Source organism: Acinonyx jubatus, chromosome B2, assembly GCF_027475565.1.
Source record: "Acinonyx jubatus isolate Ajub_Pintada_27869175 chromosome B2, VMU_Ajub_asm_v1.0, whole genome shotgun sequence".
Classification (NCBI taxonomy): Eukaryota; Metazoa; Chordata; class Mammalia; order Carnivora; family Felidae; genus Acinonyx; species Acinonyx jubatus.
This window is the reverse complement of record NC_069385.1, coordinates 116,704,251-116,730,866: the sequence shown is the minus strand read 5'-3', so window position 1 is coordinate 116,730,866 and position 26,616 is coordinate 116,704,251. Positions and strand designations below refer to the sequence as shown.

At 40.8% G+C, this 26,616-nt stretch overlaps 2 protein-coding genes across 2 annotated transcripts; one reads left to right on the top strand and one right to left on the bottom strand.

Annotated features, from left to right (window-relative positions):
• Window positions 1-1,118: 1,118 nt before the first annotated feature.
• SNRPC (small nuclear ribonucleoprotein polypeptide C) lies at window positions 1,119-13,349 on the top strand. The gene is made up of 6 exons (XM_015073489.3): window positions 1,119-1,312; window positions 1,650-1,692; window positions 5,502-5,610; window positions 7,163-7,252; window positions 8,764-8,868; window positions 11,627-13,349. The coding sequence occupies exons 1-6, from the start codon at window positions 1,305-1,307 to the stop codon at window positions 11,749-11,751; spliced, it is 480 nt and encodes a 159-aa protein (XP_014928975.2). The 5' UTR covers window positions 1,119-1,304; the 3' UTR covers window positions 11,752-13,349.
• Window positions 13,350-21,874: 8,525 nt separating this feature from the next.
• Window positions 21,875-24,825, bottom strand: LOC106972775 (keratin, type II cytoskeletal 8-like). Its single transcript, XM_053221928.1, is given in 2 exon segments — window positions 21,875-24,229; window positions 24,231-24,825. Coding segments are annotated over 2 exon segments (1,548 nt in total). The 5' UTR covers window positions 24,510-24,825; the 3' UTR covers window positions 21,875-22,960.
• Window positions 24,826-26,616: the final 1,791 nt, after the last annotated feature.

The window sequence follows — 26,616 nt, the reverse complement described above, 5'->3', positions numbered from 1 at the left end:
GCTCCACCATCAATAATGCTAACATTGACCACTGTTAGAGTAGTGAAAGCCTGATAATTTCATCCTGCAGTTAACTTTTAAGAGAGGAAATCATCTTTATGGTACACTTAACCTTGTTGAAGCTCAGTGTCCCCATTTGAAATGTGAACGATAGGATTATTGAATAGATCAAATAAATTAATGCATTCAAAGCACCTAGGACATAGTCAACATTCAAATAAGGTAGCAATTATTATTATTTTGGTTGCAACTCCACCAACAGAGAATATGGAACAGTAGAATCAAAAGCTCTACCTCTCCATTCCCAACATTTATTCCCCTTTTCTGAGCGGTCAGGCCATTTGGGAGTCTGATTGACCAGGCTGAAAGTTTGGCCCTGTTGCTAGAACAGGTTAGATCTGTGGACAAGATATTTCTATCAATATCCTTTTATGTAAAAAGATAACTGCCATATGTGGAGGACTTAGTATGTACAGATATTGCCCTAAACATTTTACAAGCATTTTCACATTTAATCGTTCCTTAAGCCCCACAAGTAAGAATTATTACCCATTATTTTCCAGTCGAGGAAAATGAGGCTCAGAAAGATTAGATAACTTTCTCAAGCAGCAAGGCTAGGAAGCGGGAGATGGGACTTGAAACTGGGGGTTCTATCATCTCCTAGGGTTAATGAGACTTAAAAAAGAGACGCCATGTAAAATCGCTTGCACCAAGCTTATTGCTTTAGGAAACCTATTATTTCACAGTTGTCACCTTCTCAGCAAGCTGTCTTATTTAAAGTTGAAAAATCCCTTCCTTGCGTCACTCCCCAACTCCCGCTCCTCCTCTACTCAACTCCATCTAACCTACTACATACTGACTTTATTATTTGTCTCCCCCAACTCCTAGGGCCTACTCCACGAGGGCAGGACATTTGTCTGTTTCGTTCACTGCTGTCTCCTCTCAGCATTTATAGCAGGGCCTGGCACATAGCAGGCGACCCTTAGAAAGTCGTCCAAAGAATGAATACCATGCTTCCGGGAAGCATCAAGAATCAGGATTCCATGAGCGTGGATTGAACCTCGCAGGGACCCTTCGACCACCCCTTCCCGCCTAGCTGTAAGTGACGGGATGAAGAGAAAAGCCCCGCCCCTCGACCGGCCGCAGCGGGTAAGGCGGTCGCAGCGCAGCGCGGCGGCGGATTGGACGACTGGGTAGGGTTCCTGGAGTCGCGTTTGACTCATCGGTTCCGCGGCGTCGGCGCTTGTTGTGTGCGTCACTTCCGGGTGGCGCGGGACGGAGTGGCCAACGGTCTGCAAAGCAACATGCCTAAGTGAGTGGGGGCTCGAATTTGGGGGTGTTCGCGGTCACGGTCGCCATTGTGGCCCAGGAAGGGGAGTGCAGAGCGGATTCTAGCTCTTGAAGTTTCCCGGGAAGCGAGGGCGTGTGGGGGAGGGAGCCCGGGAGTTCTGGATACTGTCGTCTTTCGGTGTGTGTAGGTCGACCCCGCGCAACGCAACAGAAAAGCCTGGTTTGTGTCAGGTCGCTTAGATTGACGTCTTGGGATCGTGCATAGGTCTTTTTATATTTTACCTTCGTAGAACTGCCCACGTGGATGGGCATCTGTTAACTGGTTGTCGTCTTTTTCTCTATCTTCCACCCCTTTCCAGGTTTTATTGTGACTACTGCGACACATACCTCACCCACGACTCTGTAAGTAGTGTTTCTTTTCAGTTTCAAAACACCTTGTCTGTGAAAGATAAGATTTTGGGGGGGTATAAATGTGTGCTTTTCATGCTGTTGAGCTTTAAGTGCTCCTGCTTGGAAAAAATAACCTGGGTTTCTTTTCCTGCTTCCTTCCTGTAACTGGTTTCGTAATTTGAAATGATTGGCCTTCCAGCAGTTAGTGTTTTGAGTTGAGACCCAAAATGATAAAACTGTAGCAGAATTGAAGGTGCAGAAAATTTACATGACAAGTAAAAATTGTAGGAACGTGTCCTAAAGTTCAAATATTTGATTGTGACAAGGCATTCAGACATTTGATTGATTAAACTGGAAAGAAATGCCCAAATTTAAAACCCGAGTGCTGTACTTCTATTTAATTAAAAACTGCTTAACAAATAATAACAACTAAGATTGAATATTTACTGTGTGTCAGGCAGTGTTCCAGATGCTTTACCTGTATCATGTTGTTTAATGCTCATGATGAGCCTATATGGTTAGCATTATCTCCATTTTACAGAGGAGGAAACTGAGGCAGAGTATAGATAAATGACTGACGGGATGTTACTAAACTACTAAGTTGTACAGAGCTGGAAGAAGAGCCTAGACAGTATAACTTTAGGGTTTCTATGCCAGCAGCTCTCAAACATTTTTTGTCTCGTGGTCCTTTTACACTCTTCAAAATTACTGAGTTCTTTTATTATTATTATTTTAATGTTTATTTTTGAGAGAGAAGAAAAAGCATGAGTGGGGGAGGGACAGAGAGGGAGACGTAGAATCCGAAGCAGGCTCCAGGCTCTGAGCTGTCAGCACAGAGCTGGACACGGGGCTCAAACTGACAGAACTATGAGACCATGACCTGAACCAAGGTCGAACACCCAACCAACTGAGCCACCCAGGCACCCCAAAAATTACCAATTAAAAAAAATTCTTAAAAAGTTCTTAAGGGGCACCTGGGTGGCTCAGTCTGTTAAGCATCTGACTTCAGCTCAGGTCATGATCTCACAGTTCATGGGTTTGAGCCCCACATAGGGCTCTGTGCTGACAGCTTGGAGCCTGGAGCCTGCTTCAGATACTGTGTCTCCCTCTCTCTCTGTCTTTCTCTTGTTTGCACTCTGTCTCTCTCTCTCTCTCAAAAAAATTAAAAAAGTTACAGGACTTATATTGACTTAACTATTAATATTTGCTGTATTTGAAATATTTCTGTATTTGCTATATTTAAAACCTACAATTTTAAAAATACTGATTGATTTGAAAGTAACAATAACAAACTTTTTATCTGTGATACAAATAACCTTTTAAAATGAAAAATAGGAGCTTCCTCGGTGGCTCAGTCAGCTAAGCGACTGACTGTTGATCTCAGCTTAGGTCTTGATATCAGGGTAGTGAGTTCAAACCCTGCCTTGGGCTCTGCACTGGACGTGGAGCCTACATATAAAATAATAACAGTAAAATAAAAGTGGAACGTAGCTATTTAGAAAAAATTAGTGTGAAGAATGGCATTGCTATAACCTTTTTGCAAACCTCTGTAATGTCCGACTTAATGGAAGACCACTGGATTCTTATGTTCTGGATTAAACTTGTTGCACTTTGTTTTGGTTCAATTATATGAAAAATCCAGCCTCACGTGGATAAGGAGTTGAAAAAAAAGAGGAGTACCTTACTAGCCTTTTTAGATAATATTGGATATTCTTTAATACTTTATGTTACTACACCCAGACTCAACACATGGTTAGTTGTAGTGTGGAAACTTAAACCATATTAGACTTTTCACACTCTGCTACATCAAAACTTGTTGGTCTGTCTTGCACTTTGAGTGAATCTTTTACCAGACAGGATTTTGTAACATGCTCTGGTCATATGGAAAATGAATATTGGAATATTGGTTCACTCAGTTACACAAATCTTCCAAGTGTTGACACATTTGATTATGTACCATAAAAATTCGCATTAATGAGGCTGTAATCAGAAATGGCTTTTTAAAAATTTTTTTTAAATTAAATTACAATTTTTTTAATTAAAAAAATTTTTTTACTGTTTATTTTTGAGAGACAGAAACAGAGCACGAGTGGGGGAAGGGCAGAGACAGAGACAGGGACACAGAATCTGAAGCAGGGTCCAGGCTCTGAGCTGTCTGCACAGAGTCTGATGCGGGGCTTGAACCACGAGCTGTGAGATGATGACTGAGCCGAAGTTGGACGCTCAACCTACTGAGCCACCCAGGGGCCCCAGAGTTTATTCTTGAGAGAGAGACAGTGTGCTAGCAGGACGGGGACAGAGAGAGACAAGGAGGGGGAGACGCAGAATCTGAAGCAGGCTCCATGATGTCAGTGCAGAGCCTGATGCGGGGCTGGAACCCATGGACCGCGAGATCATGACCTGAGCCAAAGTTGGACACTTAACCAATTGAGCCATCCAGGCGCCCCCAACCTTGTGATTTTTAAATCAGTTTTATTGAGTTATACTTTATGTTAGATTAAATGCACGTTTTAAGTGTACAGTGTGATGACTTGGCAAATACTTAACAGTTTGCTGTGTGCGTTGAGATAATAGAACATTCCATCACCCCAGAAAATTCCTTTGTGGTTTTTTGCAGTCAGTACCCTGTACCCTTGGCCCCGACTGATCTGGTTTTTATTATGAAAGATCAGTGTTACTGGTTTTAAAACTTGATATGAATGGAATTTTATAGTATACATTTTGTGTTTCTCTCTCTCTTTTTTTTTTTTTTTTTTTTTTGCTGAGCATGCTTTTGAGATTTGTCCATATTGTATCAGTGATTGTTTCTTTCTGATTAATATTCCATTGTACCATGAACATGTGATTATAACATGATTGAGATACTGCTTGTGAATTACATAGCATGGTGTCTGGTATGTGGTAGGTGTTAAATAAATGTTAACTTAAACATATGGTTATAACTGTGTGGAGTTTATCTTATATCAGTTTTACCTTGGTAAAGGTCTTAAAGAACAAAAGGATTAGTGGGCTAGAGACAAAAGTTTGTATGTGATTCACATAGTCTGTATTCTAGACCCATAGTCATTTAAAAGAAGATATTCTTATAAATAGTATAGTTTAGATGTATGTGGACTATATTATTTTGCTATAGAATGACCTAAGAAAGGGCATTAGAGGGGCGCCTGGTGGCTCAGTCGGTAAAGCATCCGACTTCAGCTCAGGTCATGATCTCACCATCCATGAGTTCAAGCCCCGCATCAGGCTCTGTGCTGACAGCTCAGAGCCTGGAGCCTGCCTCGGATTCTGTTGTCTCCCTCTCTCTCTGACCCTCCCTGTTCATGTTCCGTCTCTCTCTGTCTCAAAAATAGATAAACATTAAAAGAAATTTTTTTTAAGAAAGGGCATTAAAATGGCATTATGTTCTAGATCAGGAGTTTGCAAACTTTTCCTTAAAGTGCCACATTGTAATTATTTTAAGTTTGTGGACCATATAGTTTTTGTTGTGATGACTTTGTAGGGAAAAAAAAATAGTATAACTCAATTCTGCTTTGTAGGGGAAAAAAATGGTACATGCACAAACGGATGTGGCTGTGTTCCACTAATTTGTTTTACAAAATCAGGTGGCCGGCCCGTGGGCCATAGTTTGCGGACCTCTGGTTTAGATAATATAGTAGGTAAATTACCACAGTGTGTTATTGGATAATGTTTATAAATAATGCTTTAGCACCCAGCTTAAGCGTCTAGAGGTAGCCAGGCTACTTACATAAAGGAAAGGCTTTATAAAATTTCTAGTTTGGGAAACTTGTTTCTGCGACTGATCTGACCTTTTTGTTTTACAGCCATCTGTGAGAAAGACACACTGCAGTGGTAGGAAACACAAAGAGAATGTGAAAGACTACTATCAGAAATGGATGGAAGAGCAAGCCCAGAGCCTGATCGACAAAACAAGTATGTTTCAGTCTCTTGTTCTGATGCGGGAGAATGGTCCCATTCTTTCTCATCCCTGTCTCTCTGTTGTTTTGCACAGAAGCAACTCATTCTGACTGATAAATAGGAACATTCTGGTGTGTTGAGTGAAAGAATTAGAAGGTCATTAGTTTCTCAGGGGATATAGGAACACATTAATATTAATTGTTGAGGTTAGAGCAATCAGGTATTGATTACATTGGGAAGCGGGGCAGAGAAGAATGAATTGTCTAATGATTCTTTATTGACACGGACCAGATTTTGTAGCCAATTTATGTGAAATCTTCCTTGTAGTGATCATAGGTTTTAGAACTATTTTCCTTTTGTAATAGGAAAAGGTGAGAGGTGGGTTTATAGTTAACCTTCAAAGACTCTGAGAGACTCTCAGTTTCTTAGTCTTGTAGTCCTGACAAAGACAACTGCTCAAAAAGGAAGCTGATGTGACACAATAATCTGGGTATGTTTTGGACCTCTGTTGGACATGCCATACTCTTTTTGTTTAATTAGGAAAATTTTTGTTTAGGTTAATTGAGTTCAAGACACAAGAAGTGAGCCTGGAGCCTGACACAGGGCTCGATCTCATGAACCGTGGGATCATGACCCGAGCCAAAATCAAGAGTTGAACGCTTAACCCACTGAGCCACTCGGGCGCCCCAGCATATTTCTAATTTTAATTCCAGTATGGTATGAGTATATATTTAAGTATTTATTTGTGACTTTTTGTAAAGCCCAAATAAATGATCTTCAATTTCTTTTCATTTGTGCCTCATATTGTCAGAAAGAAAAAAGTTGATTGTATTGGACATTTTTTAAGATCATACCTTCCTTCAGGGTGGGCTCTTTAAAATCTTTGGTTTCTCATTCATGTCTCTTCGCTCAGTACATTAATTTCAAAACTGGTAAACCATAATGACGGAAAGTTTTGTAAAGCCTGACCTTTGGGCAGGTATCACACTTTTTTTTTTTTTTTTTAAGTTTATTTATTTATTTTAAGAGAGCGTGAGGGGGGGAGGGTCAGAAATAGAGGAGACAGAGAATCCCAAGCAGGCTTCGTGCTGTCAGTGCAGAGCCGGATGTGGGGCTTGAATTCATGAAACTGTGAGATCATGACCTGAGCCAAAACCAAGAGTCAGATGGTTAACCTACTGAGCCACCCGGGTGCGCCCCCAACATTTTTCAAACAAAACTGAATGGTTCAAATTGGTTGTAAACCACATCTACAGATTAAAGATGATTGCTTGTCTTTGGTAAGACATTGGTAGGTAAGAGGTCTTCACTCCAGGCTCTCATAGTTAATGCAGCCATAGCAATATTGACTAAATAAATATAGGTTAGAAAACACAAAGCAGTAAACCAGTTAATTGTAATTTTTGCTGGTAAGTACTTACAGTTGATTTAAAAACTGTAGAGGCCATGATGTAGTAATCTTAAATGAATACTTTTTAGAGTGAAATCATTGTGAAATGGAAGAAAAGGGATATTTTCGTAAATGTGTTGTTGAGTTCTTATTAGTGTGTGTTTTTTTTCTCCAAAGCTGCTGCATTTCAGCAAGGAAAGATTCCTCCTACTCCATTCTCTGCTCCTCCTCCTGCAGGGGCGATGATTCCACCTCCCCCTAGTCTCCGTAAGTTTATGGAATTTTTATCTTAACAGCTATAATTTAAGGAGGTGCAGATTATCCTTTGATTTTGTTGGATTATTTTACAGTTGGCTTTTGAATGCCCGTTGAATGAATACATAGACAGTAAAAGAAAACATCAGTGGTATAATTTCTGCAATGTCTGCAGAGTTACCTTCTGATTGCATTATTACTAGGATATTGTATTTATGACATCCCAAGCGGGTTCAAGACAGTTGATTTAGTGGAAAGGTCAGAATGTACCTGTGATTAGATGAGCTAATATATGAAGAGGTGTTGATGAGTACATTAAATTATTTATTGCTCTGAACCCAACACTGAAAGATTAAAGTGTAGCGGATCAACTCTTCAGCATTTCTTCCTATCTCCTAACCCACCTAACACAAATATATACACCTTGGGAAAACCAAGAATCGGACAGTTGAAAGTGGGGTGAATCAAAGGCCTCTCTTCTCTGAGGTTTTTTGTTTCTAAATGACAGAAGGAGATAACTAGGCCATAAGTTCCGTGGCTCTCCTGGAAGGGCTTAGGATTGAAATTGAATTCAGAAACCTAAAATCAGTCCTGTAAGTAGCCACGGATATGAACAGAAGTGGGCTGTTTATAATAGTTGCACACTAATGCAGGTAGACAACTAATGGCCCACCAAACCTTTCTTGGGCTTCCACCATCCTGGAGCTAGTCAGGCCTTGGGTCACAGCAGCTCTCAGGTTACCTGTCTGTCTTATTCTGTATCTTGGCTGGCTGGCACCCAGCCCCATTATTTTTAATAGTAGAATCTGTAGTATGAATGTGCCATAATTAACCTCACCATTTTCTTATTGTGGGACATTTAAGTTATTCCAAACTATTGTAAATGATGCTATCAGGAATATCTCTGCATACACGTCTGTGTATTTCCAAAAAATCTTTTAAAGATTTTGATTTTTTTTTTTAAGTAAAAGAAGATATATATTTTAAAAAAATTTTTAATGTTTATTTTTGAGAGAGAGCAAGGAAGAGGTTAGAAAGAGAGGGATACAGAGGATACGAGGCAGGCTCTGTGCTGACAGTAGAGTCAATGTGGGGCTCGAACTCCCCAACTCTGAGATCATGACCTGAACCAAAGTTGGACATTTAATCGCCTGAGCTACGCAGGCGCCCCAGAGGTTTTGATTTTCTTAAAAACAGATCTGAAATTACTTACTTGTGGCTTAAATTTGTCAGGAACTCTACAGAAGGCATAATACCCTTTAAAAAAATATTTTAACTTTTGGAATTTTTTTTAACCTGTGCTGACTTCATTTTATACTTCTGTCTAGGCAGTATTGTCCTTGTTTTTTAGTCATAAAGTTTTGTGGCATATTGATTTTTGTGGATCTACTGTTATAAAAGAAACCATAAGAAGTCTATTATTCTAGAACTTGGGCTGGGCCATGAGGCCCTACTAGTTTCATAGAAGAGGAAATGTTAATATGTAAGCATATCTTAAACTCAGCCCCCATTCGTTATTCCAGCGGGTCCTCCTCGCCCTGGTATGATGCCAGCACCCCATATGGGGGGCCCTCCCATGATGCCAATGATGGGCCCTCCTCCTCCTGGGATGATGCCAGTGGGACCTGGTAAGTTTGAATCTCTTTCCTTTTAGGATGCTCCATTGTGTTTTAGTTCTCCTTTTAAATGGAATTCTTAATACATTGTCTAAATGTGTTATTGCAGTAAACTATACTTGGTGAATCTGTAATGATAAAGAAAAATAAATATGTGTTTTAGCAGTATAATTGGATGATATCCAAAGGCCTTGTGCTACTGAAAACGGGATAAGGCTGCCTTTTTTTCCTTCTCCCTCCCTCCTGTTTCCTTGCCTCCTCCTGACTTGTGGTCATTTATAATGAAGAGAAAGGTAGTTGAGGTTTTCCAAAGGGGATAAGGTAGGTAAATAATTGTACTGCTACTTTTTTCAGTTTTGATCTGGAGCGGTGCTCTTGTTGCTGATTCAATCTTTAGTTAACCAGGCCAAATTACGTATGAAAAAGGCCTTAGCCCTGTAGTTAGTCGTTTATTCAGGAAGGAGGGAAAAGCCCACCTCAAACATTGTATTTTAACATAAACATAAATATGTACTAATTTGCAGATTTTTCTGATACCTGGTCAGGGCCTTTGCTTTGAAAACGAGTCTACTGATTGGAGCACCATATATTTCTTGCCTAAACCGATAAACCGTACCCATAATGCATTCTTTACCAACTTTAGTTTCTGTTTCTTTCAAGGTTAGAAACCTTGTGAGGCCATCTACTTCCAATCTTTTATAATTCTCTCACCTATCAAATTTGTGAGCACTTTTTGGGATAATTGTTTTTCTAAATATCCACATAGTTTCATGGAAACAGTTCTTTTTTATATACTCATTTTTGTTGACTTGCAGAAGTTAAATTCTATAATAAGAATAAATACAATAGACATAAGCCTACAACTCAACTGGTAAGACAAGGTGCAGAGGTATTAGATAGAGTAGCTTTTTAGCTAGAAGCATTCACTGTGCTTGCTACGGGTATCATTTAGAATGATAGGAGTAGAGTATAGGTAAGCGTTCCTTTTGAAGCCAAAACAGAGTGATTTAGATGACGTCTTTTGCATTCTTTTTTTTTTTTTCCCTCTTTTTTGAGAGTGAGAGTGAGCCTGTGTGCACTCTGCATGTGGAGGAGAGGCAGAGGAAGAGGGAGAGAGAATCTTAAGCAGGCTCCATGCCCAGCCTGGAGCTCTGTTTTGCTACCCTGAGATCATGACCTGAGCCACCCAGGCATCCCTGCTTTTGCATTCTTAAATCAAGGTCACAAATTCAAATTCCTAGAGGGTTTAGGGATATAGCGAACTGGGAATGCATGACACACCTAAAGATAAGGCTTCTAGAACTTAGCTTCAGCCTGCAGTTGACATTTGAGAATGCAGGCTTGGTGTTGCCAGTTCTCCTGAGTATTTTGTTGTTTTCACCAGGATAAAATAATACTGTGGGATTTGAATTAAAATAATTAGTTCAGGGTGGGCAAGGATAAGAATGGGTTGGCATGAGATAGAACGTTGGCCATGGGTGAATAATGATGGAAGCTGGATGATGGGTACATGGATGTCCATTATACTCTTTTCATTCTTGTGTATGTTTGAATATTTCCATAACAAAAAGTTGAAAAAGGGTATCTAGACTTACTAGTAATTAGACTTCTTAGTTGCCAGTGTTGGCAACTGATTGAAAGTAAATGTACTGTGGAGACCAAAGTAAACAAGTTTTCAGGTGCCTCGTTTTCAGTCTTTGGTCTAGATGAGCTTCTTCTAGGAAATGCTGAATATAGGTTATGTTATGTTGGGGTTTTTAATAAGATCCTTAGAAGTTTAGTATTATTTTCTGTTCCTTTTGAAATTGATCTTAAAAACATTTATACCTGTTGAATTTTGTGTCTTTGCATATACTTGTGTTTTACTTTTTGTGATAAGGCTGTATTCGGCTTTGAATATAGTTTTCTCTTGAACTATTATAAACCTTTCATCAAAATGGTTTAGTAAGTAATTAGGTAAATTTTTATATTTGAAGAGAAGATCTATAACATGAAAACCATGAGGCATAATAATAAAATGAATACCCGTGAACCCACCACTCAGCTGAGGAAGTAGAATATTGCCAATTCTGTGAAGCTGCCTGTACTCCTCCCCAACCCCCACCTCTGCTTGCCCTCCCTTCCCTGGCTCATTTATTTGGCTGGTGTATTGATGGGACACTTCAAAAAAGTCCTTAACAGTTTCTAAAATGAATTAGAAAAATTAGATTTGTGTGTGTGTGCTAATTGTTGTAAATCACATTATTGCCTGTTTTTCTTGACTTGAGCGAAGTATGGTTACTAACAGGTTCTCAGCATGGGCCTCCTGCTCACCTTTCCTACAACTCCGAACAAACGCTTAGTGGTAAGATTGTCCTCTGTGCCTGTGTACATTCATGAAATAGCTCCTGGTTATATGGTGGATAGAACTGATTAAGAGAGCTGACTGGGTAACATGTGACTTAGTTGTGAATTTCCCTGAGTGAGAAAAGGTCAATTTAGGGAACTAGTGTCCCTGGTGGTTTCTGGAAAGCACTCTATTAATAGTTCCCCCTTACTATCATTAGATCATGATTCCCATATGGTTCTTGTGTTGACCTTTGTTCTTTGTTTGAGAATGTCTAAGTAATTTACAGATGTGATGAATTTGTTGCATTTCTTCTGTCAAGTATGTCTTTCTTCCAGCATTTTGCAGGGGGGCTACTTTTTGTCTTTAATTGAAGTCCCATTAAGCTCTCATAAGTAGTAGTTTCTGACTCTCTTTATCCCTTTTCTTTGTTTTGTCCTGCAGCTCCTGGAATGAGGCCGCCTATGGGAGGCCACATGCCAATGATGCCTGGGCCCCCAATGATGAGACCTCCCGCCCGTCCCATGATGGTACCCACTCGGCCAGGAATGACTCGACCAGACAGATAAGGAGAGACAGGAACCTCTTTATATCCATTTTATATTACTTGTTCTTCACCAGGAGATCATGGTGCTGTGACTCTGGGTGTTTTCTAACAGCATGACAAGGAAGACTTGCTCCCCCTTCCTATCAAACAGAGAATAGTTTTTGCAAGGGAGTAGTGGGACAAAAAAAAAAAAGCAATTTCCATTTGTATCGTGAAATGTGAAAATAAAATTGTCAACTGTTTTAGTTAAAAATGTGTTCCCTTTTTTCTCCCCTCTGTATTCCTTGTGCATCATAAAAGAGATGAGTATTCCAGTTGTATTTCTCTAACTCATTCTCTCTTTAGCATGCCCTCTTCTGCATGACATTTTTTCCCCCTTAGCTATGGAGTGAGTCCCTTTGGACACCCTGCCTTTATTTAGTAAAGTTTTCATGTGCAAGATTTGGTAAATCTAACACTTGTAGAGCTTTTTGTTGATTAAAATAATAAATAGCACAATTGGTTACTTTTTCACATGAACAGCATTTGGGGTAGTAAGTGGAAAATTTTAAGTCTTCTGCTGAAGTAGGGAAAAAGACTTTTCAGTGTGTGCATGTCAGCTAAAGATGGCAAGAATGGCCTTAACCTCAGCTTCTCGTTTCTCTTAGTTCCTCTTTTTCATGGGTTTCAATAATCAGAAAACTTTCTAATAGCCATGGTAAAATTATGCAGATTTCCATGGTACAGAAGTTGTCTACAGAATGTCATTTGTTATATCACTGGGCTACTAAGTGGGATATTTTCAGAGCAACATTTAGAAAGTAAGTCATTGGCTGTTCGTATTCAGTTTGATGTAAAATCTGAACTGCTATTTCGCATTGCAAATGGGAATAAAAATTGTAATCTTTGGGGAGGGCAGTTTAGCAATATCTATCAAAATTACCTTTGATTTAACATTTCCATGCCTAGGAATTTATTCTACAGATAGACTGGCGTATGTACAAAATAACATGTACAAGATTATGAGTTGTAGCAAAAGATTGGCAATAACATACGTGTCCATCGAAGGGGCCTGATTTATCAAGTATGATAAATCTACCAAATGGCATATACTAGGCATGTTAAAATAGAATAAAGAAGCTCTCTGTGGGGAAAGATCTCCAAGATACACATTGTTTTGAACCTTGATTTGTTCAAAATGTATTATTCACTGCTGTTCTTATTTAAAGGAAATATCTATGTACGTGTGTACGCATAAAGGATCTTTGGAAGGACATAAAAGCAACTGGTAATACTGGTTGCCACTGAAGAGTAGGTGGGTGGCTGGGGGACGGGGATGAGTGAGAAAGGCTTGTCATCTTTTTGTATCTTTTGGATTTTGAATCATGACATGTAAAACAAAACGGGGGGCTCCTGGGTGGCTCAGTTGGTTAAGTGTCCAACTTCTGCTCAGGTCACGATCTCATGGTTCGTAGGTTCAAGCCCCGTGTTGGGCTCTGTGCTGACACCTCAACCTGGAGCCTGCTTTTGATTCTGTGTTTTCCTCTTTCTTTGCTCCTCCCCTGCTTATGCTCTCTCTCTGTCTCTGTCTCTCAAAAATAAATAAACATTGGAAAAAATAAAACTATCTTTGCCATCTGAGGTTATTGTTATAGTGATTTTATGGTAGAAGGTGCCCTAAACCAGAAGTTACAACCTGGCTGATTATTAGAATCGTGGGGGATCATTTTTTAAAACAAAGATTCCAGATTTTGATTTAATATATCTGGGGTGAGGCTTAGGAAATTCGCTATTTTGGAAAGCTCCCTGGGAAATGTTTATTATTAGTGGGTTGGGCAAACTCTGTCTTAGGATCTATTTTACTCAGGAATATAATACTGGAGGTATGTGTGTGTCTATACTTTTTTATAAATTTGTAGCTAGAAATTGAAATAGCACTAGGTGGATAGCTTTTTTCCCCTAGAAACTTGAAGAGGGGCTAATTTAGGCAAATAACCTTACCTAGGCAAACAAGTAGTTAAAAATAGGCATCCTGATAGGGATGATTTTGTGCTCTGTCTCTAAAAGCTGAGTCAATTTCCTAATCTGAGCCTTTGCTGGGACTACTTGTTGCTTTTTAGTTTCTCATTGTTACATCTTTTAAAGAAGGACTTATCAGAAATTGATTATTTATATATCTGACTTTTATAGCTTAGATTTTTTATTTAAATCTGCAGACTTAAGAGGTTGTTAGAGGAAACTGCCAACTGAGCTTAACATGTGACTCATCAAGTTTGTGGTTTGGATGGCTCTGTCAGGCTCAAGGTGCTGAGGCTGGCTTTTGTATATACACAGAAAGCCCACAGTTACCTATTTTATTTTTGAAAATAGCCTCGGTACTTAGGAATAACCTCGGTCTTCCTAAAAGAAAGCTTTTTCCAAAGTATGTTTTTAAGGTTGAATATCCATTCTAGAAACACCCTTCCTTCCTTCCTTCCTTCCTTCCTTCCTTCCTTCCTTCCTTCCTTCCTTCCTTCCTTCCTTCCTTCCTTTCAAGTTTTTATTTGTAAGTAATCTCCACACCCAGTGTTGAGTCTTGAACTCAGCCTGAGATCAAGAGTTGCGCACTCCGACTGAACTAACAAGGGGCCCCAAAACATTTCTTTGAAGAACGAGTTTTTATATAGCTTTAGAAAAACAGTGTGATGAATTAAAAGTTTAACAAACTTTACAATGAACACAAGTAGGAATAAATAGTTCGAAGTTTCTTTTTGTCTTTATTAACTCCTTCAAAGTCAAACTGGGGCACCTGGGTGGCTCAGTTGATTAAATGTGTGACTTTGGCTCGGTCATGAACTCATGGTTCGTAGGTTCCAGCCCCACGTTGGACTCTGCTGACAGCTCAGAGCTTGCTTCGGCTTCTCTGTCTGCCTCTCTTTCTCTGCCCCTCCTCTGCTCATTTTCTCTCTCTCGCTCTCTCCCTCTCTCTCTCTGTCTCTCAAAAATAAATAAACATTAAGAAAACCTCTTAAAAGCCAAACTTACAGCTGACGATCATAAGACATTTCCTTTGTAAGAGGCTGTGAAGAACCCAAACTTATTTACTGCTGTTGATCTATGCCTTTACACATCTGGTTTTAATTGTAAAATATGAGTTGACTATGATGTGAGATGTGTATAGTGCAAACAAGAATGCCACTAGATCTCAAGAATTGAAGAAGTTAGCGTAGATGTGGGGTAACATACTTTCTTCCTTTTCTGTGGGGAGATCTAGAGTCACTGAAGTGCATTTGAAGTCTAAGCTAGCATCATTTCCACTCCCTTGGCTTTAGTGGTTTGTCAGAATGCCAGTCCCCTTAATTCCCAGCTGCATGAGAAATGGGATCCTTGCATAGAGCCACAGGCTAATTTGGTCATCCTGTATGGAAAAAGTCCGGTGGTGATTAAGTGCGTGTCCCAATTAAGTAGCTTCGGTCAGATGGTATCTTCTAGGTTCCTGGATACATTTGGTGAACAGAAGAAAAAAGCCTGGCCTGCCTGAGGTTTTTCTGACAGAAGTGTCCTGAATAAATGTTATCTAACAGGGGTCATTTCTTTCCCTCCCAATTGAAAACTTAAGCGTTAGATTTTCTGGCAGAGAATCAAATAAAACATCCAGAACAGTTCATTAGACAGGTGCAGGATTAAGGTAATCTGCATGCTGCTTATTGTCCTCACTCTTCAGGGGTGGGAGGGATTTCAGACTTAACAGAAAAGTTGGCAAGAAAAGAACTGTACAAAGAACACTTAGATACCTTCTGACCAGGGTATCCGCTATTGGCATTTCACTTCATTTGTTTATTTGTGTACGTGTTTTCTCCCTCTCTCCCTCTCTCTGTATATACCTGTATATATTTTTTTCCTGAACCATTTGAGAGTAAGTTGCTTGTATCATGCCTCTTACCATAAATACTTACGTATGTATTTCCTAAGAATGAGTACATTTTCTTACACAACCATGGTTTAGTTATCAAGCTCAAAAAAATGTAAACTTTACTCAATAATTTAATCTACCCACCATATTTCATTTTTGTCCGTTGATCCAACATGGCCCTTACAGTTTTTTCCCCTTTCCTGTACAGGATCCTCTCTAGAATCATGTACTTTATTTTTTGGTCAGATTTCCTTAGCCTCCTTTAATCTAGAACAATTCTCAGCCTTTGTCTTTTATGACACTGAGAATTTCACCAGCTTTTGTTTAATACAATGTTCCTCATTTCTCATTTTGGATTTGCCTGATGTTTTCTCAGGATTACATTCTGGTACATGTCCTCAGCTCTGTCCCTAGGATATCACATCTGTAGGCAGGCACACAGGGTCCGTCTGCCCCTCGGTGATGATAATTTTGATGACCCATCAAGGTGTTTTCCAATTTCTCCACACGTGTTCTTTTTGAATAAGTGTCTTTCCTCAGCTGCCATTTAAGAAAAGCCCATTAACTTAGTGCTCATCTAATAATAAGACTTTGAACACAGCATAGGAAGCCAAAATCTCAAATCCCTTTGCGAGGACTTTTATTCAGCTTTCACAGTGACACTGAGAAACAGGTCTAAAACTTTTCCCTTTTCTTTGCCTGCACATCGCATCCTAGTAACTTTGGTGGCGGGGGAAAGGGGAGCTAGTTGTTGAAAGAATAAAGAAGTAAAAGGTAGGACAAAGAATTTTACCTCAGTGTTCAAATGCTACATTTCTCCTCTTTTTATCCCTTTTATCTCTTAGGCCTCTGCTGGTGCAGTGAAACAGGTAGAGAGAGACAAAAAGATGAGTAAGGTAATAGAGCCTAGAATGGCAGGCAGAATTACTACTTGCCCACCCCAGTATCTATTACTATCTGTAATCACAGAACCCCTAATTTTTTTTAAAGTTTATTTAATTTGAGAGTGAGAGAGAGAAAGAGAGAGAGTTCGAGCAGGGGCGGGGCAGAGATTGAGGGAGAGAGAATCCCGAGCAGGCTATGTGCTATATGCGCAGAACCTGAACCGGGGCTTGATCCCATGACCCTGGGATCACCATCTGACCTGAGCTAAAGTCAGCCGCTTAACCAACTGAGCCACCTAGACGCCCCTAGAACCCCTAATGCCCTTCAGCAATGAATAGCACATTTGCCATAGCTTTTAGTTAGGTGAGGCCACATGGCAGGAGAGAACATGTCTGTTTTTCCCGCCATTTTTCTTTCCTGTTGATAGGAATGTGGATATGATGTTTGTTTGAAATGTAAACAACATCTTGCACCACAAACTGGCAACTAAGGATGATGTTAGCAAGATAGAAGGAGTCTAGGTCCCTAATGATTGAAGAGCTGCCTGAACTGCCTACCTCAGACTTCTTTTACATGGAAGGGATATAAACATACTTTTTGTTGAAGTCTTGTCATTTTTTGAGTTTTCTGTTACATGCAGGTGAATCTAACCTGACTGATTAAAAAAGAGATGCTTGGGGCGCCTGGGTGGCTCAGTCGGTTGAGCATCCGACTTCGGCTCAGGTCATGATCTCGCAGTCTGTGAGTTCGAGTCCCATGTCGGGCTCTGTGCTGACAGCTCAGAGCCTGGAGCCTGCTTCGGATTCTGTGTCTCCCTCTCTCTCTGCCCCTCCCCTGCTCATGCTCTGTCTCTCTCTGTCTCAAAAATAAAAATAAAAATGTTAAAAAAAAAAAATTTAAAAAACAGATGCTCAAGGGGAAGAGTAATATTGATGAATTTGTCCTGCTAGAAGTCAGACAGTAAGAAACAACACCTATGTATGATACATGCTGTAAAGTAAGTAGGAGACATAGGGAGTGCCAGATCAGGGGTGGCTGCGGAGATGACATGAAGGGGTGGGGGCTGGGGGAGCCATGGAGATGTCTAGGGCATAAGCTTTCCAGGTAGAGGAAACAGCAAGTACAAAGACTCTGAAGTAGAAGTCTACTTAAAGTACTGCCGGACCATCAGGGAAGTCGGTGTGGCTCAGAACAGCTAGAGCTGTTGAGAGGGGTGGACGCGTTCATTGCCTTGATTGTGGTGGTGATGTCACTGGTGTGTGTATATGTCAAAACTTTAAAAACTGTGTGCTTTTCTGTATGTCAATCATACCTCAGTAAAGTGGTTTTATTTTTTAACTTTTTTTTTTTTTAACGTTTATTTATTTTTGAGACAGACAGAGACAGAGCATGAGCAGGGGAGGGGCAGAGAGAGAGGGAGACGCAGAATCTGAAACAGGCTCCAGGCTCTGAACTGTCAGCACAGAGCCCGACGCGGGGCTCGAACTCACGGACCGTGAGATCATGACCTGAGCCGAAGTCGGACGCTTAACCGACCAAGCCACCCAGGCGCCCCAGTGAAGTGGTTTTAAAAACATCATAGCTATCACAAACTAGAAAACTACTCTCGAGAATCCTAGTAGGCAATGATAACCCATCTCTGCTTCTCAACACTCTTGCTCTTGAGTTCTCTATAAAATCACCTTTCCTTGTTTGCATACTCTTCTCCTTCTCTGGGTATAGGTGGGTAGAATATTGCTCAGTAATAAGAAGGAATAAACTGATAAAACAACTTGATGGATCTCAAGGGCAGTATGCTTGAGTGAAAAAAGCCACTCTGAAAAGTCACATACTGCATGTTTCCATTGATGACAAAATCAAGATGAAGAACAAATTAGTGGTTGCTAGGGGTTAGGGATGTGTTGGAAGTGAGGAGAGTAGGAAATGTCTGTAAAAAGGTAGCGTGAGGGAGATTTTTATAGTGACCGAGTAGGCTGTATCTTGATTGTGGTAGTAGTTATATAAGTCTATCCATGTGATTAAATGAGGAATTATACACACCTATCAATATTGTGCTCATTTTTTTTTTTTTTTAAGTTTACTTATTTTGAGAGAGACAGCAGAGGAGGGGCACAGAGAAAGGGAGAGAAAAAGAACCCCAAGCAGGCTCTGTGCTGTCAGCATGGAGCCCAACGTGGGGCTTGAACCTATGAACAGTGAGATCATGACCTGAGCTGAAACCAAGAGTCCAAGTTGGGAAGTTGGATTTGGATGTAAATTTTAAAAAATAAAAAATTAAATTAAAAAAAAAAAGTGACTCGTTTTGAGAGGGTGTATGTGTGCTCGCAGGGGAGGGGGGGGCAGAAAGAGGGAGAGAGAATCCCGCTATCAACGCAGAGCCTGATGCAGGCCTTGATCTCATAAACTATGAGATCATGACTTGAGCTGAAATCAAGAGACATAACGCTTAACCGACTGAGCCACCCAGGCGCCCCACAGTAAGGTTTTTTTAAATTAATTGTCTTTTAATTTACACCCAAGTTAGTTAGCATATAGTGCAACAGTGATATCAGGAGTAGATTCCTTAATGTCCCTTACCCATTTAGCCCATCCACCCTCCCACAATCCCTCCAGCAACCCTCTGGTGTTCTCTATATTTAAGAGTCTCTTATGTTTTGTCCCCCTCCTTGTTTTTATATTATTTTTGCTTCCCTTCCCTTATGTTTATCTGTTTTGTAGCTTAAAGTCCTCATATGAGTGAAGTCATATGATATTTGTCACAGTAAGGTATTTTTTTAAAAAGGTATATACATTGTTTTTTTCAGACATAATGCTATTGCACACTTAATAGACTACAGTATACTATAAACTTACATGTAGTAAGAAACCAAAAAACTTATTTGACTTGTCTTATTGTGATATTTGCTTTATTGTGGTGGTCTGGAAGGAACCAAACTCAGCCTGCAATATCTCTCAGATATGCCTGTATCCATTTCCTGGGTTTTATGTTTTATTGTAGTTATGTAAGATGTAACCATTGCAGGAAAGCTGGTGAAGGGTACACAGGGCTTCTCTGTATGATCTTCACAACTTCCTATGAATCTATAACTAATTCAAAATAAAATGTTAAAAACATTAAAGAAAATGTTTGGACTTAGGCTTCCAGAAAGATGGAGTATATGTACTTTACCCTATCCTACTGCTAAGTATAACTAAAACCCTAGAATGAATGTGTGTGTATGTGTGTGTGTGCGGTGTGTGTGTGTAAAACAAGCATAAGAAGACTGAAAGGTGGAAAGAAGGCAGACCTTGGGACCCAAGGAACAACATAATGAGCTCTGGATTTTTCTTTTTGCTTCATATATCCCAGACTTGGGAGCAGAAGAAGCTAGCAACCAAGAAATACTGATAGGCCATAGACAAAGCACACCCCAAGAAAAGCCTGCTTGCTTTCTTTTAAAAAAGTTTTTCAAATGTTTATATATATTTTTGACAGAGAGAGTGTGAGCAGGGAGGGGCAGAGAGACAGGGAAATACAGAATCCAAAGTAGGCTCCAGGCTCTGAGCTGTCAGTACAGAGCCCAACGTGGGGCTTGAACTCACAAACCCAGAGATCATGACCTGCACTGAAGTCGGATACTTAACCAACTAAGCCACCCAGGTGCCCTGGAAAGCCTGCTTTCTACAGCCAAAGGACTAGAAAAGAGACAGCAAGATAGAAAACTTTTAGACAATAACCACTTTACTCCAGCCAAACACCACAGAAAAAACCCTGGCCCTATTCCTACTTGTGCCACAAAGACCAAGTGGGGCACTTACTCTTCTACCTTTGTGAGGCTGTATTGAAATTCCCCAAACTCCTGCTGGGGTGGTATCAGAGAAGGCCAAATAAGGAGCTGAGATTAGCAGCCCCATCCGTCAATAACAAGGCACCCAGCCTTCCTGACAGAGGTAATGGCAGAAGAGGCCTAGGTAGGACCTTAAGGACTTTCAACAATGTCCAGTGGTCATGAGGCTGCACACCCCCCCATGTCAGTGGATCCCTTATGAGGGGCTGTGTGCTACACCCTGCTAGGGAAGTATACGTTGAGCCCTACTAGAGAGCCAGAACACCCATCTTAGCCTAGCAGTAATGAGGAACCCTTCCCTTGTGTGTCCAAGGAGGCTGATTGTCAACCTGGACTTCTATATAGCTTCACCTGACAGTAGCAAGAGGGCCCCTCTCCATTTTGCCAGACCAGTGTGAGAAAAAGTCAGCAAAACAGAAGGTTTAAATAAGATCCAGAGTCTTATAATACGAAAATGTCCAGGTTTCAATCTAAAATCACTCATCATACCAAGAATCAGGAAGATCTCAAATTGAATTTAAAAAAGGTAATCAGTAGATGTCAATACCAAGATGGCAGAGAGGCTAGAATTATTTGACAAGATTTTAGAGCAGCTATCATAAAAATGCTTCGATGAGCAATTATAAACATACTCAAAACCAATGAAGAAATAGAAAGTCTCAGCAAAGAAATAGAAGACATGAAGAAGAAGCAGATGGAAATTTTGGAATCAAAAAACAAAAAATTCAGTGGATGGGCTTAACGGCAAATAATCAGTAACATGAAATAATCAGTAAACTTAAGCATAGAACAGTAAAAATACCCAGTCTGAACAATAGAAAATAAACTAAAAAAAAGGAAAAAAAGGTAGAACTTCAGGGACCTGTGGGACATAACAAAAGTCTAATATTCATGTTGTCAGAGCCCCAGGAGGAAAAAAAGGAAAGAGCTAAAGAGTGCACTAGAACAAATAATTGTTGAAAACGTTCCAGATTTGTAAGAGACATAAACCTATATGTTCAAGAAATTGAATGACCCTCAATCAGGATAACTCATATACTTTTTTTCCCCCAGATTTTATTTTTAAGTAATCTCTCTCTGCCCAGAGTAGGGCTCAAATTTACGACCCCAAGATTAAGAGTCACATGCTCCATCAACTGAACCAGCCAGGTGTCCTTCAGTCAGGATAATTCAAAGAAATCCACATCAAGTTATGTCAGAGTCAAGCTTGTGAAAACTAAAGACAAAAAGTTTGAAAACAGCCAGAGAAAAATGATACCTTATTCTTGAGGGAAAACAATTTGAAGGACAGATGTCTCATCAGAAACAATGGACACCAGAGGGAAGTGGCAGAATAGTTTTCAAGAGCTGAAAGAAAAGAGCTGTCAGCCCAGAATCCAATATCCAGTAAAAATATGCTTCAGGAATAAATGGGAAATAAAGATGTCCTCTGATGAAAGAAAACTAAGAGAATTTACTGCTAGCTTAAAAAGAATGCTGCTACTGTAAAAGAATGGCTAAAAAGTTCTCAAGACAGAAAGGAAACAATAAATGAATCCCATAACATCAAGAATGAAGGAAACACAGTAAGCAGAACTGTGGGTAAGTATAATAGACCACTTTTCCTGAGTTTTCTAAATTATGTTGGATGATCAAAGCAAAAATTATGATGCTGATTAATGTAGCTCCGAATGTATACAGAGAAAATATTTAAGGCAATTATACCTATGGGAGGGAAAAGAGACCTAAAGGGAGGTGAATTTTCTGCACTTCACTTGAACTGGTAACTGACAGTAGAGTAGACTGTGATAAGACTGTGATATAAATAATGTAATAACTAGAGAATCAACTAAAAGCTATGCATCTAAAAGCTCTAAATACACAAAAACACTATAGATTCCTCATTTCAAAACTTCTTACAAAGTTATACTAATCAAGACACTGTGCTATTGGTGTAAGGATGGACATACAGATGAATGGAATAGAAAGAATCGAGAATCCAGAAATGGATTGTGACTTTTATCAGCAATTGATTTTCACCAAGACATTCCAATGGGGAAAGATTATTCAACAAATGATGCTAAGACAACTGGATATCCACATAAGAAGTAAATGAAGTCGGTCGCATTTATCGCACCACATACGAAAATGAACTCAAAATGGATAAAATTCCTAAATATCAGAGCTAAAACTTTTAGAAGAAAAATAGATGTAAATCTTCCTGACCTTGGATTATACAACTATTCCTTAGATGTAACACCACAAGCACAGCAACAAAAGAAAAAAAAAGAAAGAAACTGAATATCATCAAAATTAAAAATGTTTGTGCTTCAGGGGTGCCTGGTTGACTCAGTCAGTGGAGCGTGCGACTCTTGGTCTCTGGTCATGAGTTCGAGGCCCATATTGGGTGTAGAGATTATGTAAATCAATAACAACAACAAGCAAACAAACTAAAAAAAGACTTTTTGAGGGGGGGGATTGGCAGAGCCATCTGAGGCTTTATTTGGGAAAAGACACTTGAATTGGCTTTTAGTTGGGGGCATGGGCAAGAGGGGTACCCAGGGCAGTGGACTCCCCCTAAGGATAGGCTGAGGATGGGCTGAGTATTAAGTGGGCCTCCTGTTCCCAACGCTGCCCTGCATGGCTCCTTCCCCCCGCAGGCTGGTTGTTCACTTGGATAGGACATCAGACGACTCGGACACCAGCTTCCCATCACGGATCTCAATCTTCTATACCACCACAGCCTTGGAGGAACTGACACAGCTGAGGGAAGTGGAGCCCCTGCCAGGACCGAAGCTGGAGTGGAAGGTACTCAGGCCATAGCAGAGACCAGGGCTCGTGAGGCTCCCATAAGCTGAGCCCAGCCCACCTGAGTAGCCGCTGGTGGTCTTAGTGTGGATACTCATGGTCTGCATCCCAGACTCCAGCCTGCTCTCCTCACCTTCTAGCAGCTTGTGGCAGATGGTGATCTCAATGTTCAGAGCCAGCTTGATGTTCATGAGCTCCTGGTACTCCCGCAGCTGCTGGGCCATGTCCTGCTTGGCTTGCTGCAGGGAGGCTTCTAGCTCGGCCACCTTAGCATGGACATCCTTAACGGCCAGCTCCCCATGCTGCTCAGCATCAGCTATGGTGGCTTCCAGGAAAGCCCTCTGGTTTTTGAGGCCCTTGATCTCAGCATGGAGTTGGCTGATGTTCTGGTTCACGTCGGAAATCTCCGTCTTCGTGTGACGGAGGTCATCCCCGTGCTTCCCAGCCAATGTCTGCAACTCCTCATACTTGATCTGGTACATGGTCTCAGCCTCGGCCCGGCTGCGGTTGGCAATTTCCTTGTACTGGGTCTTAACCTCAACAATGATGCCATCCAGGTCCAGGGAGTGGCTGTTGTCCACGGACAGCACCACAGACGTGTCCCAGAAGTACAGCTGCCTTAAGAACTTGATCTCATCGGTCAGCCCTTCCAAGTGGGACTCCAGCTCCACCTTGTTCATGTAAGCTTCATCCACACCCTTCTTGGTGAGGACAAATTCATTCCCCATGTCTGCACATTCTTTGATCTCCTCCTCATACTTATTCTTGAAGTCCTCCACCAGGCTCTGCATGTTGCCAACCTCCACCTCCAGCTTCAACTTCTCCTGGCCCAGGGTGTCCAGCTGCCGCTGAAGGTTGTTGATGTAACTCTCGAACATCTTGTTGATGTTGCTCCGAGCAGTGTTCTGCTGCTCTAGGAGGCTCCACTTGGTCTCCAGAATCTTGTTCTGCTGCTCCAGATGCTGCACCTTGTCGATGAAGGAGGCAAACTTGTTGTTGACGCTCTTAATCTGTTCCTTCTCCTGGGTACGCACAGCCTGGATGTTGGGGTCCACCTCCAGCTTAAGGGGGTTCAGCAGGCTCTGGTTCACTGAGACAGCCGTGATGCCCCCCATACCCCCCAGCCCTGCTGTAGCCTCCAATCACACTCATGCTGCTGCCCAGGCCACTCCTGAAGCTGCTTCCCCTGCCCACCTGGGACAGGGCAGAGCTGATGTGGACGTCAGGTGCATTAGTGAAGGGGTGGCTGCTGAAGGCCCGGGGGTCGGAGGTGGACACCTTGTAAGACTTCTGGGTCACCCTGCTGGACATGGTGGAGGCTGGAGTGGAGGCGAGTAGGCTGAACCTGACCGAGGTTCGAGAAAGAGCTGAGAAGTTGCTTCTAGGGTCTAAAAAAGACTTTTTGTGCATCAAAGGACACAATCAGGAAAATGAAAAGATGACTCACAGAATTGGAGAATTTTTTGCAAATAATATATCTGACAAAGGATTTGTATCTGGAATATAAAAAGAACTATTGCAACTCAATGACAAAAAGACAACCTGATTTAAAAGGAATCTGAATAGATATTTCTCCAAAGAAGATATACGAATGGCTTCTAAGCCATGAAAAGATGCTCAACATCATTAGCCATCAAAGAAATATACACAAATTCTTAAGCAAATATTAACAACAGAATTCAGCAATCTATGAAAGTAATTATATACCGTGGCCAAATGAGGTTTATTCTAGGGATGGAGGCTGGTTCAGAATTTGAAAGTCCATCAGTGTAATACACCATGTTAACAGCGTAAAGAAAAATCATATGAACATAACATCCAATGCAGAAAAAAAACATTTGAAAAAATTGAACATTTATTCTTGATAAAAACTCTCAGAAAAGTAGGACTAGAGAACTTCCTTAACTTGATAAAGAGCATCCACAAAAAATCTACAGTTAACATACTTAATGGTGAAAGACTGAATGCTTTCCTACTAAGACTGGGAACAGAGAAAGTATGTGTGCTTTCATTGTAACAGCATTCCAACTGGTCTTAAGGGTCCCTTTGCTTCAAGCTTATGCACTCCTTGCTTGCTGACCAAAGTCCCATCGTCTGTAGCAGAACTAACACAGTCTCCTTGAGATTTTCAGACCACTGGCCTTGAGCAGTTAAGGACCCATCTTTCTCAGAAGATAAGATCTGACTACGTTCGAAAACAGTCGCCTTTGGTGTCAGCAAATCTGTTCAGGGTCATGTCGACAAAGGACAAACCTAACCGCCTGGGCACCAGCTTCTCCTGCACATAGCCCCCCTCCCTTCTTCCCATAACAACTTCTTCTCTTCCCCCTCCTCCTCCTCCTTCATCTTTCTTGTTTTAGAGAAAGAGAGACAGAGCATGAGCAGCAGAGAGAATCAGAGGGAAAGAGAGAGAATCCCAAGCAGGCTTCACGCTCAGAATGAGGTCTGATGCAGGGCTTGATCCCATGACCGTGAGATCACAACCAGAGCCAAAATCGAGAGTCATTTGCTCACCTGATTGAGCCACTCAGGCGCCCCACCCCCATGACTACTCCCTTAAAACCTTCCATCTTCCCTGGTTGCTGGCTTCCTGAATAAAGCAACCTTTCCTTTCACAGGGATCACTTGCCTCCCAAGTATTGATTGAGTGGCAAGCAGCAGAACCTGTTCTCTATCTGGTAACATCACCAGACCTATTAAACAAAGTGCCAGGAATTGTAGCCTGCTCTATAAGTCAAGAAAAGGAAATAAAAGACATTCATATCAGAAAAGTAGAAATGCTCTGTATACGGAGTGTGTTAATGTCAATATTCTGGTTTGTGATATCATACTGAAGTTTTACAACATGTTACCCTTGGGGGAACTGAGTAAAGGATACAGGAATACCTTTGCATTATTTCTTCCAACTGAAAGTTAACATACAATCATCTAAAAATGTTTAACTTTAAAAAAAAGTATGGATTGGGCCCAAGTTCCTTTTATTTATTTATATTTTATTTTAAAAGTATTTTTAAATGTTTATTTATTTTGAGAGAGTGAGAGCGAGCATGAGTGGGAGGGGGTAGAGTGAGAAGAGAGAGAGAATCTAAGTAGGCTCCACGCTGTCAGTGCAGAGCCCATCATGGGGCTTAATCTCACCAACCATAAGATCATGACCCGAGCCAAAGCCAAGAGTTTGTTGCTTAACCAACTGAGCCACCAGGGTACCCTCTTTTATTTTTATATGCTTTGCATTCTTAGCATTGCAGGAAAAGATAAACACATTAATATTATTTGTTAGACTATGAATTCTCCTATTCCACTGTCCCTAGAGGGGCCATATTTTTTTTTTTTTAGAGCATGAGTTTTTCCTTTCAACAAAAACAATTCATTCACCGGGCATGATGAATTGTTCAACAAGGATTCTGAGTCTCTGAGCTTGGGGAGGCTTTGCTTTTCATAGCTGATGTCAGATATCCAATCAGCTGCTAGGGTTCTCCAGGAAAAGAAGTACAAAATGCAAGAAATTGCCTCAAGG